The 16,786-nt window shown below is 39.6% G+C and overlaps 1 protein-coding gene across 1 annotated transcript in view; it reads left to right on the forward strand.

Moving 5' to 3' along the window:
- LOC133115434 (hexokinase-1) overlaps positions 1 to 16,582 on the forward strand; it is a 129,618-nt gene extending 113,036 nt beyond the window's left edge. Inside the window, exons 14-18 of the mRNA XM_061225351.1 lie at positions 499 to 598; positions 742 to 925; positions 1,998 to 2,153; positions 13,343 to 13,576; positions 15,388 to 16,582. Of these exons, the coding sequence (XP_061081335.1) occupies positions 499 to 598; positions 742 to 925; positions 1,998 to 2,153; positions 13,343 to 13,576; positions 15,388 to 15,538 (825 nt within the window). The 3' untranslated portion in view covers positions 15,539 to 16,582. The remainder of the gene's footprint in view (positions 1 to 498; positions 599 to 741; positions 926 to 1,997; positions 2,154 to 13,342; positions 13,577 to 15,387) is intronic.
- Positions 16,583 to 16,786: the final 204 nt, after the last annotated feature.

Genomic DNA, 16,786 nt, shown 5'->3' on the forward strand with positions numbered 1-16,786 from the left:
CAGAAATAGCGCAATGAGGTCACCCCACTCCCAGGGATCCCACAACTCGCATTGGGCTATCCTCTCAAATGTGTGGAGGTATGCCTCGATGTCGTCGCTGTTGCCCCTCTTTACCAACACATCTTTTGCTTTGTTAGGGGAAGATGGGAGCTGAGGGAGTGCACCACTTCTGCTATTTGGGACACCTGCTATGCCATTGGAATGCAGCTGTACAATACCAACATTTTCCACGTTTAGTGTACAATACCTGCAAGTTCTTTGTACAGTTGATAGAATGCTTTAACATCCAACTGATGCTAGTCCTTTATTTTATTTTGGTCAGATGTGCTGGATAAAACTGCATATAATTCTAATTCATAAAGGATTCATATACTACATGGCATATTTACTATTTTCATGTGCACCTCACTGAACAGACCATTTTGTTTGAAGGCTTCGAGTGAAGTTTGGCTGTGCCACAGTGCCATGTCTCTGATGTTGTGTTTCTCATCCCTGAAGGAGTTTGACCTGGATGTAGTGGCAGTGGTGAATGACACAGTGGGAACAATGATGACCTGTGCGTATGAAGAGCCTACCTGCGAGATTGGGCTGATTGCCGGTAGGTTGCTTCTTTCCCTATCCCTCTTACTGTTTGTGTTTATCCAAATAGATTGTCTAGCATTGTTCTTAACTATCTTTTTATAGAAGGTTCCACTGTAATTCACAAGGCTAAACTGATCACAGACTCTGTTGTGATTTCAGGAACGGGAAGCAATGCATGTTACATGGAGGAAATGAGGAACATTGAGACAGTGGAGGGAGACCAGGGTCGCATGTGTGTCAACATGGAGTGGGGGGCCTTTGGGGATAATGGCTGTTTGGATGACATAAGAACACAGTATGACAGAGCTGTTGATGAGAATTCACTCAACGAAGGCAAACAGAGGTGACCTTTTACTTCTTCACACATGATACTTTAAATGAGCAGTTCACCCAAAAATGAAATCAAAGTATGTTTCCACTTACCCAGAGTACTATCTATCCATTTTTCAATTCAGTTCACCATGATGTAATGGACCTATATGGACCATTAATTTTCTCTAAATCAATGGCTGAAAATATTTGCTACTTTAATGTCCCATCAGGCAGCCAATCTCTTGTGAACATCATTCCCAATCTTTTGAGAACATAAGCCTGTTATACTGCACCCAACAAAAATAGTATGCATTTTGCCATTTGGTATTTAATAGAAATAAAAACAATAAATAATTGTATTAATACATTTATAAATATCTATTTTGTTATCATTTTTATGTATTTTTTCTTTTATGATGTATTGGTGTTGCCCATATTTGTTTATTGTTCTTTTCAGTTTCATATTTCTGCCTGGTACTATTAAGCACTGGCATGTCCTATTGACATGGCTGCATGATGTGGTGACTCCATACAACCTATTATTGTAATGTAGGATGATATACAGTACCTGAACTGACACTTTTGATTTTGGATGTTTTAGTTTGGCTAGGTCTAAAAAACCCCCAAAAAAAATAAAAAAATGTTTTTGTTGTGCAGGTAGGTAGCAGTTGAAATTGTACTTCCCTCTAGGATCTTTCAGCGCACTTATCCCTGGTTACGGGTATGCACTTTGTTGTACATCGCTCTGGATAAGAGCGTCTGCCAAATGCCATTAATGTAATGTAATGTAATGTAATGGATATTTTTTTTTTTTTAGGAAGAGAATTATTTTTTGTCATATAATGGGGCTGACAAAATAAACCATATAATGTCCAGGCTTACGCTTTCCCAATAGGGACAGGTCTTGTGAAAATAAATTAGGCATTGCATGAAGGGATATCTATTAGATAAACCTGTTTAATCTGTAAAAAAAAAAAAAAAAAAACAGAATAGTGGAAACGCATTTAACATCACCCTTGGATTCATAGGAGGTCTTTGCACATGTCTTGGGCCCAATGGCTTGAAAAATGTCAACCTTAATCAGGGCTTTTCCCTGTTCTCAGGTATGAAAAGATGTGCAGTGGGATGTACCTGGGTGAGATTGTGCGGAACATCCTTATTGACCTGACAAAGCGCGGATTCCTCTTCAGGGGTCAGATTTCTGAGACCCTGAAGACCCGGGGCATCTTTGAGACTAAGTTCCTCTCGCAGATTGAGAGGTGAGTGTTAATTTGGGTATATGTGCTGCGGAAATGAACTTTGGATAGTTAGTATGAACTAAATCATGTAAGATAATGCTGTGGAGAAACAAAACTCTGCATTGACTGTGGCCACTGTAGTGAGCACATCCTTTGGCTGAACTAGCCAAAATGATCGCACTCCAACTTCAATGTGGTGATAGCCTGCAGTTGGTTGAAAATATCGCCTGGGTGGTAACATTAGCAATTAGATACTATCCATCCTGTCTTCTTGCCTGATAGAGCAGACGAATATACCATATTCGCTTTATTGTCTTTTTTTGGAGGGCAAAGTAAACAAAAGTGGCGACTAAATCATCCACTTCTCCAATGGCGTGAACTGTCACTAAATGAACCGTTTAAAGGAGCGCTGTCATGCTTGTTTCCGTTGAGCTTATTTAGATTAAATGCTTAAATTATGTCTGTAGCAGTTTCCTAGATATGGGGCAAAACTTATAAAGGCAAACACGTCCAGTGACGTTTGACTTGACTCTACAGCCTCTGTTTCCCAGAAGGTAATGGGTGCTCAAACTCCACCCTTGAATGCAGAGACTGGTTTATGGACGGCCACCCATCCAGGCAATCACATGACACTCCCACAAAAATACGGTAACATTAGTATAGAAATATCACAGAACCTAACTTGGCTAGCCTGAACAATATAATGGACAGCTCTGACTTTGCCGAGTTAGGATGTGCTTTTTGATTTTGACTAAGAAATACAACCTTACAACCAGAAGGAAGAATTGCGTGAGTGAGAGAGAGAGACAGACAGTGAAGGACGAGGCAGCCGAAGCTAACTGCTTTCTAGCAGGTCAGACCGTGTGTCAATAATGTATGTCAGGCTTCAGGACAACAAACCCAATAGAGGAACCACAAAAGTTAAAGTCTTTATTCACTTTGGTGTAGGTCAAACAGGTGAAGGTTGATAACAGATTTTTTTTTTATTGAGACTAGACTGTTCGTAAGCAATAATCCATGCAGGGGTTCGGTAGCCAGTCAAACAAATACAACAAGGAAAATCTGAGACTTAGTTGTGGTCACAGGCACAAGGTCGATAATGATAAGGCTGTCCAAACAGGCAGATAAACAGGAGCAAAATCCAAAAGCACAAACCAGTAATCCAAACAGACTAGGAACAGTGGGTCATACATGAACAGAAGGGTAATCCGAAAGGCAAAAGTCAAAAACAAAACGGGTTGATACAAAAAAAACTGCCGGAGAGAATGGCGGGTGCACATTAAAATCTGGCAAAGACATGACAAAACAGACAGGCTTATATAGACAGATAACGAGGGTAAAATGATAATCAGGAAGTGAAAACAGGTGACGAATGAATGGGAAGACAGACAGACGGAAAGCACAGATGGCAAAACACTGGGGATTTACACACAAAACAGATAAGAGAGAACACAGATCATGACAAACTTGCAAAAGTCTGAACACTGTCTGAAATGGGTCTGAATCCTTTCTAAATGCTGGAAATAATATAGCCTACAAATACACAAGTGTGTAGCTAAAGTTGCAGAACATTGTAACCATTTGTTCATATCAAAATAAATGTAGCGAGTAGATGTAAAAGCATATCTTATGAAATGGGCTACTGTATCAAACTTGACCAGAAGCTAATAGCCTCATTCATTCATAACGCAGTGCCAACATCCACAGTATCACTCCCTCAAGCAATTGTCATAATGGTAGGCTTCAAAGTCGGGATACATGCAGCTAGCTGGAAATAATGTTTAAACCATTGTAACTACATTCAAGTCCAGCAAATAGATCATTAACTCAAATTGTCCTGTCTCCTCAAAATACGTTCAATCTGGAAAGATGGATTGCAGCACTCCAGTGTTCAAAACCCGCTCTCATCTCATGTGCATGTATAGCAAGGAATAGTGCAACATCCATGAAATGAAACTGAATTGCTACATTACCATATAGCCACGAATGCGGCTGATGCACAAATGCAGCTGATAGTTGCCAAGTGACTGGGGAAAGGTGGAAAAAATATATTTAAAAAAATATATATTTTAAACTGAATTTGACATTGAGACATACAAATCATGAAACCAAAGATATTAAACTGGTCGCTACGTGTTACATGGTGACAAACGGCTGTGTGGTCTCAGTAGCCAAACATAACGCCAGTGCTAGCTTGAAATCTTACGTTAAAACTATAATTTCTTGAGTAAAATCAGATGTAACCAAATACATTAGCTTGTGGCTCTGGTGCTCTTTGACATCTTGCGTTTAAAAAAACTATATTTTTACTCTAAATTTGGCATTAGGACATATGATTAGGAAAACCAAGATATTGCTCTTCAAAATTATGATGAAAGCCAAAAACATTTTTTTGACATAAACATCGATTTATGTTAAATTTGCTATTGTGACCCCCAACTGATTATGATGAAACGGGTTACATTTATTTCTGAAGCTTTGGTAATGGTGGAGAAAATAGGGACACCCCTGGCATTAATTTAGCACCCGTGGCAGGTTTACCAAGGTGGAGCATATTGTCACACACTTCCCTCTTTCTTACTTTCCTTGGGTCTCATTCATGAAACGTGAGCAGAACAAATTTGTGTGCAAAATGTGAGTAGAGGGAAATTTCCGGGTTTTTGGCATTCATCAATATTTTAGTAGCTCCGATCTTTTCGTAGCTACTAACAAAATCTACACCTGCTGCTGACCGCGCGTAGTGCTTGTGTAAATTCAAGAATGCACATAAATAATGCTTGTCACTATTGGAAATTTACATTTTACTTCATATTGCGCTCTGTTATGTAAACAATACGCAGATGCCTTTGAAACACGTGATATGAACATGAGAAACAATAAAAATATAGCACATTTAGTTAAATTAGTTAGCAATTAGCAGGTTTAAGATCCAGATTAGGTTCATGATTGTGAATTATCTATGTAAATCGACTCAATAGATTACACATTCTTTCTACATGTTGAATGATAATAAAAAATAAATATATATATATATATAAGAATATAGGCCAATAATAGGCTAAAATCACAAAAAGGATGTAAACAATTACCATATCTGGGTCACTCAGGTGGTGTCATTTCTAATTAAACTTCCCACAATATAAAAGGCCTTCAGTCTTAGTTAATGGTAACAATGGCTGACCTTGCGCTCTTGCATGATTTGGCCCAATTTCCGACTACCAAGACCAATTCTGTTGCATTTATGCAACGTTTTGGAGCCTAATCTGACAAGGCCTACAAGACGCAGCCATGCCATCCCTGCACATCTGCAGGTACTATCTGTGCTTGGTTTTCTAGCCACAGGGACCTTCCAGTGCAAGATAGGTCACAGGTCCGGCATTTCGCAACCAACTATGAGCCGCATCCTCCCTGCTGTGCGCAATGGTATTTTAAAACTAGCAAATTTCCCTATGATGCACAACGGCAGGTAATAATAATAATAATAAACTTTATTTATAAAGCTCATTTAAAACAACCATGGTTGACCAAAGTGCATGGGTGATTCAGTGCAATTGCAAACATGCCAGGTGTCATCAGTGCCATAGACTGCACACACGTACGCATCAAGGCTCCATCTGGTGATGCATTTGCTTACATAAACCGGAAAAACTTTCATTCCGTTAATGTGCAACTGATCTGTGATGCAAAGTGTGTGCTGTTAAATGTTGTGGCACGGTGGCCTGGTCATACACACGAGTTTACGATCAGATCTGAGTTTCCAGCGGCGTTCATGAATTCGGAGTAGGTTTTTAGTAGCGTGGACGTTTATGTGCAAATCTGCACATAGATTTACTAACGTTTCATGAATGAGACCCCTTGAGTGCAATACATCACAATGGAGTAAATAGTACATAGAAATCAAGTGTCAGGCACATCATTTGCATCTTCATATGTGATTTCAGAGATATAGACAGTTAAGTAGAGGGTGTGCAATCTGTACACTGAAGACAATTGAGTTTGAGATCAAAAGATGTACAGTTGTGTTCAAATAAAAATAAATAGCATAAATAGCAGTGAATAAAGTGCAAATATTTTTTAATAGCTTTTAGTTCAATATTTAAAATGTAGTGGAAACATTACACATTCAATTCCAAATCAAAGTATTAGCAAATTTTATCAAGTCTGCATTATTCTTTTATAAGAAGCAAAGAAAATGAATGGTAATCTGTTCAAACTGAAGACATTTTTCAAGATGTAACCACTTTAAATTACTGAACTAATATTTAGTTGCTTAACCATTGTTTTTGATTACTGCTGTGCATCTGTGAGTCAACCAACTTCTGGCACCTAGAAACAGGTATTTCAGCCCAGGATGAAAAAACTACAGAAACTGCTTCAGAAACTGCATTTTTAATGTCACCCCACAAGTTTTCAATGGGGTTGAATTTGGGGGATTGACGTGTTTGCGTGGGTTTCCTCTGGGTACTCCGGTTTCCTCCCACAGTCCAAAGACATGCAGGTTAGGCTGATTGGAGAGTCTAAATTTCCCATAGGTATGAGTGTGTGAGTGAATGGTGCATGTGCCCTGCGATGGACTGGCGACCTGTCCAGGGTGCATTCCTGCCTTTCGCCAATGTATGTTGGGATAGGCTCCAGCCCACTCCATTACCTCAATCCTTTTTGTCTTGAACCAAGATGTTGCTCGCTTACTCATGTGTTTGCGGTCGTTGTCTTGTTGAAACACCCATTTCAGGGGCATTTCCTCTTCAACATAGAGCAACATAATCTCTTCAAGTATTTTGATGTATTGAAACTGATCCATGATCCCTGGTATATGAACCCAACACCGTAGTATGAAAAACATCCCCATACCATGATTTTTGCGGCACCATGCTTCACTCTTCACAGTGAACTTTGGCTTGAATTCAGTACCCGGGTGTCGTCTGACATACTGTCGACAATCTTCTCATCAGTCCACAGAATGTTACGCCATTTCTCTTTGGGCCAATTGATGTGTTCAACAGCCCTTTTTTCAACGTCTTCTGACTGTAACAGCACTTACAGGTAATTGTAGATCATCTTTCTGGAGCTGAGGAATGGTTGAATCTTTGCTATTCTGACTATTCTTTGATCCGTTTTATCAGTAGTTGCTTGTTTTCTTCCGCTTGTTTCGTGTATTTGTTGCCATTTTAAAGCATTTGAGATCATTTTAGCTGAGCATCCTATAATTTGCTGCACTTCTTTATACGTTTTCCCCTCTCCAATCAACTTTTTAATCAAATTACGTTGTTCCTCCGAACAATGTTTGGAACGGCCCATTTTACTCAGCAATTCAGAAGGAAATATATTTTATAACAATGTGTGAAACATTTGCTTCCCTTCTTCCTTAATAAAGAACAATTAATGACACCTGTTTTTTCACAGAATGAAGGAATTCCCTAATTAAACTCCACACTGCTATTATTTTGAACATGGCCCTTTCAGTGAATGAGTCAATTACTCAGGGGTGGCCTGTAGCATAGTAGTTAAGGTAAATGACTGGGACATGCAAGGTCGGTGGTTCTAATCCTGGTCTAGCCACAATAAGATCCGCACAGCTGTTGGGCCCTTGAGCAAGGCCTGCATTGCTCCAGGGGAGGATTGTCTCCTGCTTAGTCTAATCAACAGTACTTCGCTCTGGATAAGAGCGTCTGCGAAATGCCAATAATGTAATGTAATGTACAAGCAGCGTGCACGTCATGACAGTTGGGTCTGTTTTCTATTACACTACTACATCTACAAGTAAAGTATTTGCCATGCAGAAATATCACTACTACTAATAACAGTGGTTCATCAGGTTACTGATGTTGTACTGCTATTTTCTGGACATGAGATGACAGATCCAATTTTCAGCTTGTATGTCCTGGTATTTTTATCTAGATTTGTTAAACAACTTAGAACATATCACCTTGTGTCAGACCACCCAATTGCTTTGCAGAGACCTGGCCAAGAAAAACAGCACAAAATTACAGACACACATAAATAAATCAAAATACATCACATTAGTACAAATATAGGAATCTAAAAATGTAAAAAGAATTAAGAGGTAAAGCAAAACCCACATCAAAAGGGCAGACAACCGGAAGGCTTTTTTGCCAAACTCGGTCCGAGTCTTTGGTACTGTCAGCAGGACGCTGTTTTGAGAACGTAGCTGAAAGTTGTTATTTTGCTGCAGGGTAATGAATAAACATAGATGGGATGGGAGCTGTATCAGTACGGCTTTATACATGTACCAGTGACTCATCCTGCCCAAAGTTAATGAGGACCAGCCTATTCTCATATAGAGGGTACAATGATGTGTTAGAGATTTGTAATTTGTGACAAACCTCAATGCTCCGTGATACACAGTGTCCAGCTTACGTAATTTTGCCAGAGGAGCATGCACATAGAGTATATCGCCATAGTCTATTACCGGCAAGAAGGTAGCCAAGACTAGCCTCTTTCTTGCCTCAAAAGAAAAACGTGACCTGTTACGGAAGTAGAAACCTAACTTCAGTCTGAGTTTTCTCCCAAGAGAGTCTATGTGTGACTTAAAAGTAAGACTGTCATCTATTAAAAAACCCAAGTACTTATAGGTTGACACTCTTTAAATGTCCTTACCCTGTGTAGTAATTATGTGAGGGAGTATCTGTGGTGCCTTCTTACTCTTTTTAAAAATCATCAGTTTAGTTTTATCTGCATTTAAAACAAGCTTCAGCTGATACAGCTGGGCCTGAAGCATACTGAAAGCTAATTGAAGTTCATCGAAAGCCCTTTTTAATGTTGCAGCGCAACAATAAATAATAGCGACATGTGCATAAAAATGAAATGTCACTATTTTTTCCAACATTGTTAATAATAGATCGTAAACAAAAGCGGTCCCAGTACAGAGCCGTGTGGCACCTCCTTCTGGACAGTTAAAACAGTGGACTGCTTTCCATTAAACTGGACACATTGTGTTCTACCTGACCGGTATTCCTTAAACCTAGCAACTGCCTTAATAAAGCTATGTTGACTAACCTTTTAAGCATAATATTGTGGTCAACAGTGTCAAATGCTTTTGAAAGATCAATAAAAATGGAAACGCAATTTCCTGTTCATAGCAGCAATAAGATAATTTACCACTTTCACTGCTGCTGTAGAAGTGCTATGTTGTTTCCTAAAACCTGATTGAAAACTAGATAAAATATTGTTGTCACTAAAAAACATCTTGGTTACACACTTGGGACACACTTGAAATAGGTCTGTAATTAAGAAATTTGGGTTCTCCTCCTTTTAACAGGTGCAGAAATTAGGCCAACGTCCATACACTAGGGATGACATTTAGCTCCAAGGTAAGGTTAAAAAGATATGTTAGAGGCTCTGCAATCAAATCAGCTGAAATATTAAGAAGATAAGGATCCAATTGATCAGGTCCATTTACTTTTTTTGGATCTATATCTTTTTAAGAGCTATATGTACTTCGGCTACAGTAAAAGGGGAAAAACTAAAACTCCACTTCTCACTTCTTCATCAACAGATGTGTCCTTAAATTAAGATACTGCAGTTTCAAACAGAGAACCAGAGGAAATAAAATGTTCATTAAAACGTTCAACATTTCTGCTCTGTCAGTGACCATATCAGAGCCCTTTGTAACACATGATGGATCAGATTCAGAATTTGTTCTCCTCGCCATAGCCCATACCTGGATTCTCTCATGAATTAGTTCAGATAACTCAGAGAACCATGGGTTTTCCCTACCTTTAATTCTATATGTTCTAACTGGGGAATGCTTGTTAATTCCCAAAAATATGTCCATAAGCTCCAAGCCATTTCCACATTTGGGATAAAACGAATCCTATTGAAATAGTGTTAGATGCACCGTCCACACCACGGCCCCTGGCGGGCCAAGGAAGAGCGACACGCCTTCTTCAAGACGTCCCATCTCTCTAATCGTGTCTGTGATCCCGAGGTGTCCGAAGTGCTTATTGTGCTAAGCTAACCCTGCTAACTCAGCTAACCCTGCCAAAACCCTCCCTCTGGAGCAGAGAGCCAATTATGTCGTTCCATGTGTGCCGGCCAAACTTGGCTTTTGGCAGGACTGGGAATCAAACCCCGGTCCTCGGTGTGCAACTGCAGCGAACTACAACCGCAAGTCTGCTGCATCTTAGCCTGTTGCACCACCGCGGCCCCCTAGAAGTAGGTTTTAACCAGTTCAAATTGCCAACAATAACTCCCTCATTGTAGTTTACCCATGCATTTAGCAAACGATTTCAGCATGTAAGCAGACAGGGGTCGGTAACAGCCAACCACGGTAAGGAGGCAGTCTTTCGATACCTCAATTTTGAGAGCAAGTGTGGTGTCTCGGTGGCGCAGCCTGTAGAGCACTGACCGCATGCTCATTGCGAGCCGCGACGTCATTGTCGCATGTCTTTCCCTCTCTCTCGCCCCCATTCTTCCTGTCTCTATATACTGTCCAATAAAGCTGAAAAACGCCTAAAAATAAAATAGAAATTGAGAGCAAGCATTTCAAATTGTTTTCATACAGATTCCAAGAGTAATAAATTTGTACGAAACTTGGTGTTTGCATAGATAGCAACACCTCCCCCCTTTTTAGGTCTATTGGTACATAGCACATTATACCCATAAATAAAAATATATTTGTCAGGAACAGATTTACTGAACCACGCCTCAGATATTACAATTATATCGGCATCTGTTGTTTCTGCTTAAATCCTAATCGCATCCATTTTTGGCACGAGACTACAAGCATTGTAAGCAAATGTACAATCCCAAGGCCCGACAAACTTTTGAAATCTAATGGAGTTTGCAAACCCCTCAGACCTGTATGTGGACTGGGATTTGATTGAATATTTCCGGAGATCAGCAACAATAAAACAATCAAACATCTCAGTTTTGAGTTCCTGCATGATTCTTCTTTTCTAAAACTATACAAAAGTCCAAAAGAGAATCTTCTGATAAGGCAAAATAGTTGTTCAGCAATAAGAAATAGTGTGGATGCTCTAAGATTTCCGAAATGTTTGTAGTGATAAAAGATGGGGCTTGATCACAACGAAACAGAGTATCCGTAACAGTCTCAAGTAAGATTATCTGTAGTGATAAACCTGCATGATTTGAGTTACTCACCAAGCTCTGCTTGCCACAGAAAGTGAGTAGACAGCATATTACGAGTAGACTTCTCATTCTGGCTACCACAGTAGCACAAACAATGCTGCCCTGCGATCAAAGACACATGCCGCACTGGACGCCAGACAAGTGCATGCTGCGCTAGAACTCCAGCGAAGACCCACCTTCTCCCAGCAAGGTGGATCAGGCAAAGGGGTCCAGGCGCAAATCCCATGGTGAAGACCAGCGGGCCAGGCCCCACTCAGCAAGGTGGGCCAGGCAAAGGGGTCCAGGCACAGTTCCCCAAACAGCACCAAAAATATGTCCAAAAAATGCTGCTTTATTATGATTGAAGGCTAAGGATCAATGACTTCTGAGTTCTCTGTGAACAGTTTAGTAACTTCCACAATAAGAGGCTACAAGCTAGGTCTCACTCAGCAAGGTATCACCAAACATAGACTTTCAGGAAAAAAATAAAAATAAATAAAAAATCAAACCTTGCTGTTTAAATGTATGAAATGGTCTGTATGCCCTCCGCAAGATTACAAAATGTTACCAGTAACAAAAATAACACATATTGTCAAACATTTGTCCTGCAAACAAACACAGCCACAGACAAAGACTGACATGCTGCCATCTTTAATTAATGCATTAAGAAGGTTAGAGGTTTGACGCGTTGTGTGTTCAGAGATTCTCTTCTGCATCAAATTTTTAGGAGAGCAAAAGTATTGGAACATGGGACTCACAGGCGTATCTTGTTAGTCCTGTCCTGTCCTGTTAGATAGATTGATTAAACAATAAATAGTTCTGAATATTTACACTTTGTTTTAGCCTTGGGTTTTGCCTGTGAAGACTGTATTTGTGTTAGAAAAGATAACAGTCTTTGGGAGAAATGCAAGCCAGTTTGAAGCTTAGAAAAGAAGGTAAATCAGAGCCATTGCACAAACATTGGGGATAGCTTGTACAAGAACTTGGAATTTTCTGCAAAAGAAAGAAACCGCTGGCATTCTGAGCAACAGACCAAGGAAAACAACAGCAGTTGATGTCAGAAACTGTGAGAACTGTGAAGGAAAAACCCCAAAACATCAGCCAGTGATGGCTATGTTGGATGGATGGATATGATGGATACGAAAAATATCCACAGGGCAGGGGTGAAGGTATATCAATGAACCCTTCGAAGAAGACCTCGAGATCAACAATATAGAGGCTATACCACAAGATGAAAACCAATCATCAGTATTAAGAATCGGAAGGTGAGATTACAATTTGCATAGAAGTACAGAGATGAGCCCCAAAAATTCTGGAACAAAATTTTATGGACTGATGAGACCAAGATTCCATCTACCAAAGTGATGGAAAGGCAATAGTTTGGAGAAAGAATTGATTGATGCAGTTATCTTCAGCGTATGGCAGAAACGAAGGAATTGACCTTCCTGTTCCAATACCTTTTGAGGGGACTGTACATCCACACTACACTGTATGTGAAGCATATGATGGTGCCAATAATGTGTGTTGGAGACAAGACATGCGCTACTTCGCTACATCATCAACATAAATTACAGATAATCTCTATCGTACCAGTTGTATTTGAGAAGTATTTTTCTAGCAAGCTATTAACTTTCCCTGTAGTCAAATTTGAAAGGTTTTTTTGGCCATTTGTAATTCATACATTGGAATTATTTTCACAAGCTCATTTAAATAAGACGATAGTAAAATAAATAAAATAAAAATAGAAATGAGCAATGCATACATTTATGAAAACCCAGTGCTGTTATGTTACCTATAATTCAATCGACACCTACCAAAATAAAATTCTTCTTCTTCCTCCAAGTGTGCAAATTCCTTATCTGTCTGTACATCACATCTGCCATATTGTATTTACATTTTAAATGAACTGTTTACAGAATGGTTATATGGTATGATTTCTAGAACTAAGAAACGTATCTTTTCTCATTAATGACCCTCATTGTATCTTTTGTGCCAGTTATGGCTCAGCACTGTACAAGCAATCATGACAAATATTTTTTGTAAAGTATCTGTTGATGGACAGTAAACTTTGGGAAACTACTTTAGGAAACTATAACAACTTATACATGTTGCCCCCCTAGTGATCGCTTGGCACTGCTGCAAGTGAGGGCCATCCTACAGCAGCTGGGGTTGGACAGCACGTGCGATGACAGTATCATTGTGAAGGAGGTCTGTGGCACTGTTTCTCGTCGGGCAGCCCAGATTTGCGGTGCTGGCATGGCTGCCGTTGTGGACAAGATCCGTGAAAACCGAGGGCTAGACCACCTGGACATCACTGTAGGGGTTGACGGTACACTCTACAAACTCCACCCCCAGTAAGTAACAAAGGCAAACAGGGTTATTGTGTTAGACTATGCCATTGTCATTAATTGTTAGTTATAAATCTGAATTGTTTTGATGAAAAACTGCAATATTTGACAGCTATCAATTACTGTAGAATTGCTTCATGATAAACTGAGTTATACATGTTTGAAGATACACCATTCTAAGGATACATAATTTGGAATGAATGAAAATGTGTAATACAAATCCCACGTTCAGATTGGGAAGGGCAGTGCCCTCCAAAATTCTTCACACCCTTAAAAAAGGTAAGCAAAGAAGGCTGTATAAAACAAACAATAAAGCTAGCAGACTATATTGTTATACCAGGGACTTGTTCCCAGTTGCATGCATGGGGAGGGGGGAGCAGGAGGAGCGACCGCCCCTGCCTTTTTTGCTCTGAGTGCTGAAGTCCCCTTGCTTTTTTAAATGTTTATTTTACCAGGCGAGGTCCATGCCAAATAAAGACACCTTCATAATGTCACACCAGAGGGGCACAGCTCAATTGCCCCTGTGGTATGACCCAAGGGCAAAAACTAAAAATGTTTTTTACTACCATAGTAGCACGAGACCTTCAGTTTTTCATCCACCTAATAGGCTAATAGGCCTTGCTTTATTTTTGTACTAAGGTCACAGGAAACTGTGTAATAGGGCCACCAGAGGGGCACTTACAGAGCAAATAATTAAGTATGTAAGCAACATTTGAGCTGCTCAAATGCTCCTGTGGTGTGACATTCAGGAATGCAGGACTGAGGAACCAAGCGCAGACTCAGGGGTAACAAGAAATAGGCTTTAATAAAGGCAGATCAAGGGGCAGACAGAGCATAATCCATGGAACGGTTAAGTTAAAAAAACCGGGTGGTCAGTCCAAACAGGGCAGAGGTACAGAGATCGCAATCCAAAGAGACAGAGTCCAAAGAGCCATAAAACAGAAATCCAAAACAGAACAGAATATAAACGGACAGAAAAGAGGCTAGAATGGTACAGAGAACACATGATGGGGGAGAGAGGTAAAACAAGGAGTGAAAGCAGAGAACATCGAAAAGGGAAAAACAATAGAAGGGCACGGATGTGACAATTATGGAAAAAAACCACATCACAAGCAGGGGATGAATTCCCTAGTAGTAGTTTTCATTTTTCACCCCTGCCCCTTAGAGAGTCTGTGTGAGCCGCTGCCTGTTCCACAAAGCAGGATTAGGAGTGACCCGGTTAACTGCTCAAAGCAAAACCTGCAGTACTTCTTTTTGCTTCAGTCCATGATCCAGACTTGGGTGGGGTCCGAATTTTACTCAATTGTATTTAAAAGTCATGCTAACACTGAAAATGTTTGTGGGTTATTTTCCACCTACTGGTCCTGATAATCTTGTTATTGTCAATGGAGCAAGTATAAAGTAATTTAGACCAAAAACCTGGTATCCTCACACTTGACAAATCCCCACGAAACATTGACAATGATCCCACTCAATAAATTTTTTTAAATGGGTATGTCCAGACTCAAAAATGAGAAACAATGTGTGGTTCACGGTACAGAGGTATTGGTTCTTGTGAGACTGTATAGGTGTCCTTTGCAAGGGAGGATGCAAAAAGAAATGAAAAACGATTTTCTAGGAAACTAATTGTCATTAATTGTATTTATTGATTTGTATTATGTTAATTTGTGTGTATGACTTGTATTTATTATTAATCATTGTTCTGGTCCCAATTGAATACCAGTAATATGGTAGCTTTATATATTCGGATAAGAGGGAGAACTATGAGACTTAAACATATCTTGATAGGCTGTAAATATTTTTGTCTATCTGAATAGTTTCTCCAGAATCATGCACCAGACTGTGAAGGAGCTGGCACCTAAATGTGATGTCACTTTCCTGCTGTCGGAGGATGGGAGCGGCAAAGGAGCAGCCCTCATTACGGCGGTGGGCTGCCGCCAGCGTGAGCAGGATCAGCAGCAGAACTAAACCTACCATCTTCCCAATACTCATCCCACATGCACCTCACTGTCACCTATGAGGGTATTACTCTCCTGCCGCAGCCGTGACTCCACCATTTCGACCCCCAGTGACTCCCAGGGGCACCAGTTTGCACTCTGGCCAACTTTTGACTTTTAATGGAAGGTCACAGAAAAATTAATCTCACATAACATATAGCTTTAGGAGTTTTCCACAGTTTCCTAGCATTTATTGTACCAGCCAAATCCTGTTTAAAGTATACATTCTACAACGTATATTCTGCCTCAGTTTTAATTAAGCATTTTCGGGAAACGACTGGAAGATATCTCCGTTTAAATATTTCAGAAACTATTGACCATGTATTATTATTTATTTTATTTTTCTATAGAGGGATATAACATAGTTAAAGTAAGAGGCAAGTGAATAAAATGAGATTTAGTGCTGAACTAAAATTTTAAGTGAATGATTGCAATAAGGCATCCATCCAGCAGAGGTGTTAGATTTAATGTTTTTTTATTTTTTGTTAGGCATATTTGAAAAAGGTCAAATTCAAGAGTCACGGCCGCATTCCTGTGTAATTCTCTCACCCTTTATTTTGTACTTTGAGCTCTCCTTAGGTGTGTACCCTTGAGCCGATCAAAACTTCTTGCCTTCACCAAACCACTTTCCTGAAAATAATCAGTGCTTCAAGGGCTTAAGAGACCGATTAATGAGCCCAGTTATAGTATAATGTGTTGATTTTGTGAGGTATTGTAGGTGTTGTGTTGAATCCCTAATGTACGCAATGTACAAATGGAAAATATGCATGTTGGACCACAAGGGAGTATTTTTTTCACTATGATTCACGTGCACTGTGATTGAATGTTTGTGAGTCCTTCTGTAAAACAACCTGTAGGTTTCTATGTTTGACACCATGTTAATGAATGCATGCCTGACTTTGTCACACAAATGTAGACAATTAATTTATTTTATTTTGTACATCGATATAGAAGCACTCGTGTTCAAGAAAGTGATATAACACAATACATTAAAATTTATTTTGATGTGCAGTGATTTCACTGTGTATGTATTTCTTTATCATCTATGTCTCTATATCTAAGGTCTAAAGTCTTCTTCACACAGCCTTATTAAAAAAGCACACACAAAATGAACAATATCCAGTGATAAAGTGCATTTAAATAAACCACTACTAAGCGTAACATAATTCATCTCCGGAAGGTGCTCTACAATCGTATGTTCAGATATCATATAATGCAT

Source organism: Conger conger, chromosome 2, assembly GCF_963514075.1.
Source record: "Conger conger chromosome 2, fConCon1.1, whole genome shotgun sequence".
NCBI lineage: Eukaryota > Metazoa > Chordata > Actinopteri > Anguilliformes > Congridae > Conger > Conger conger.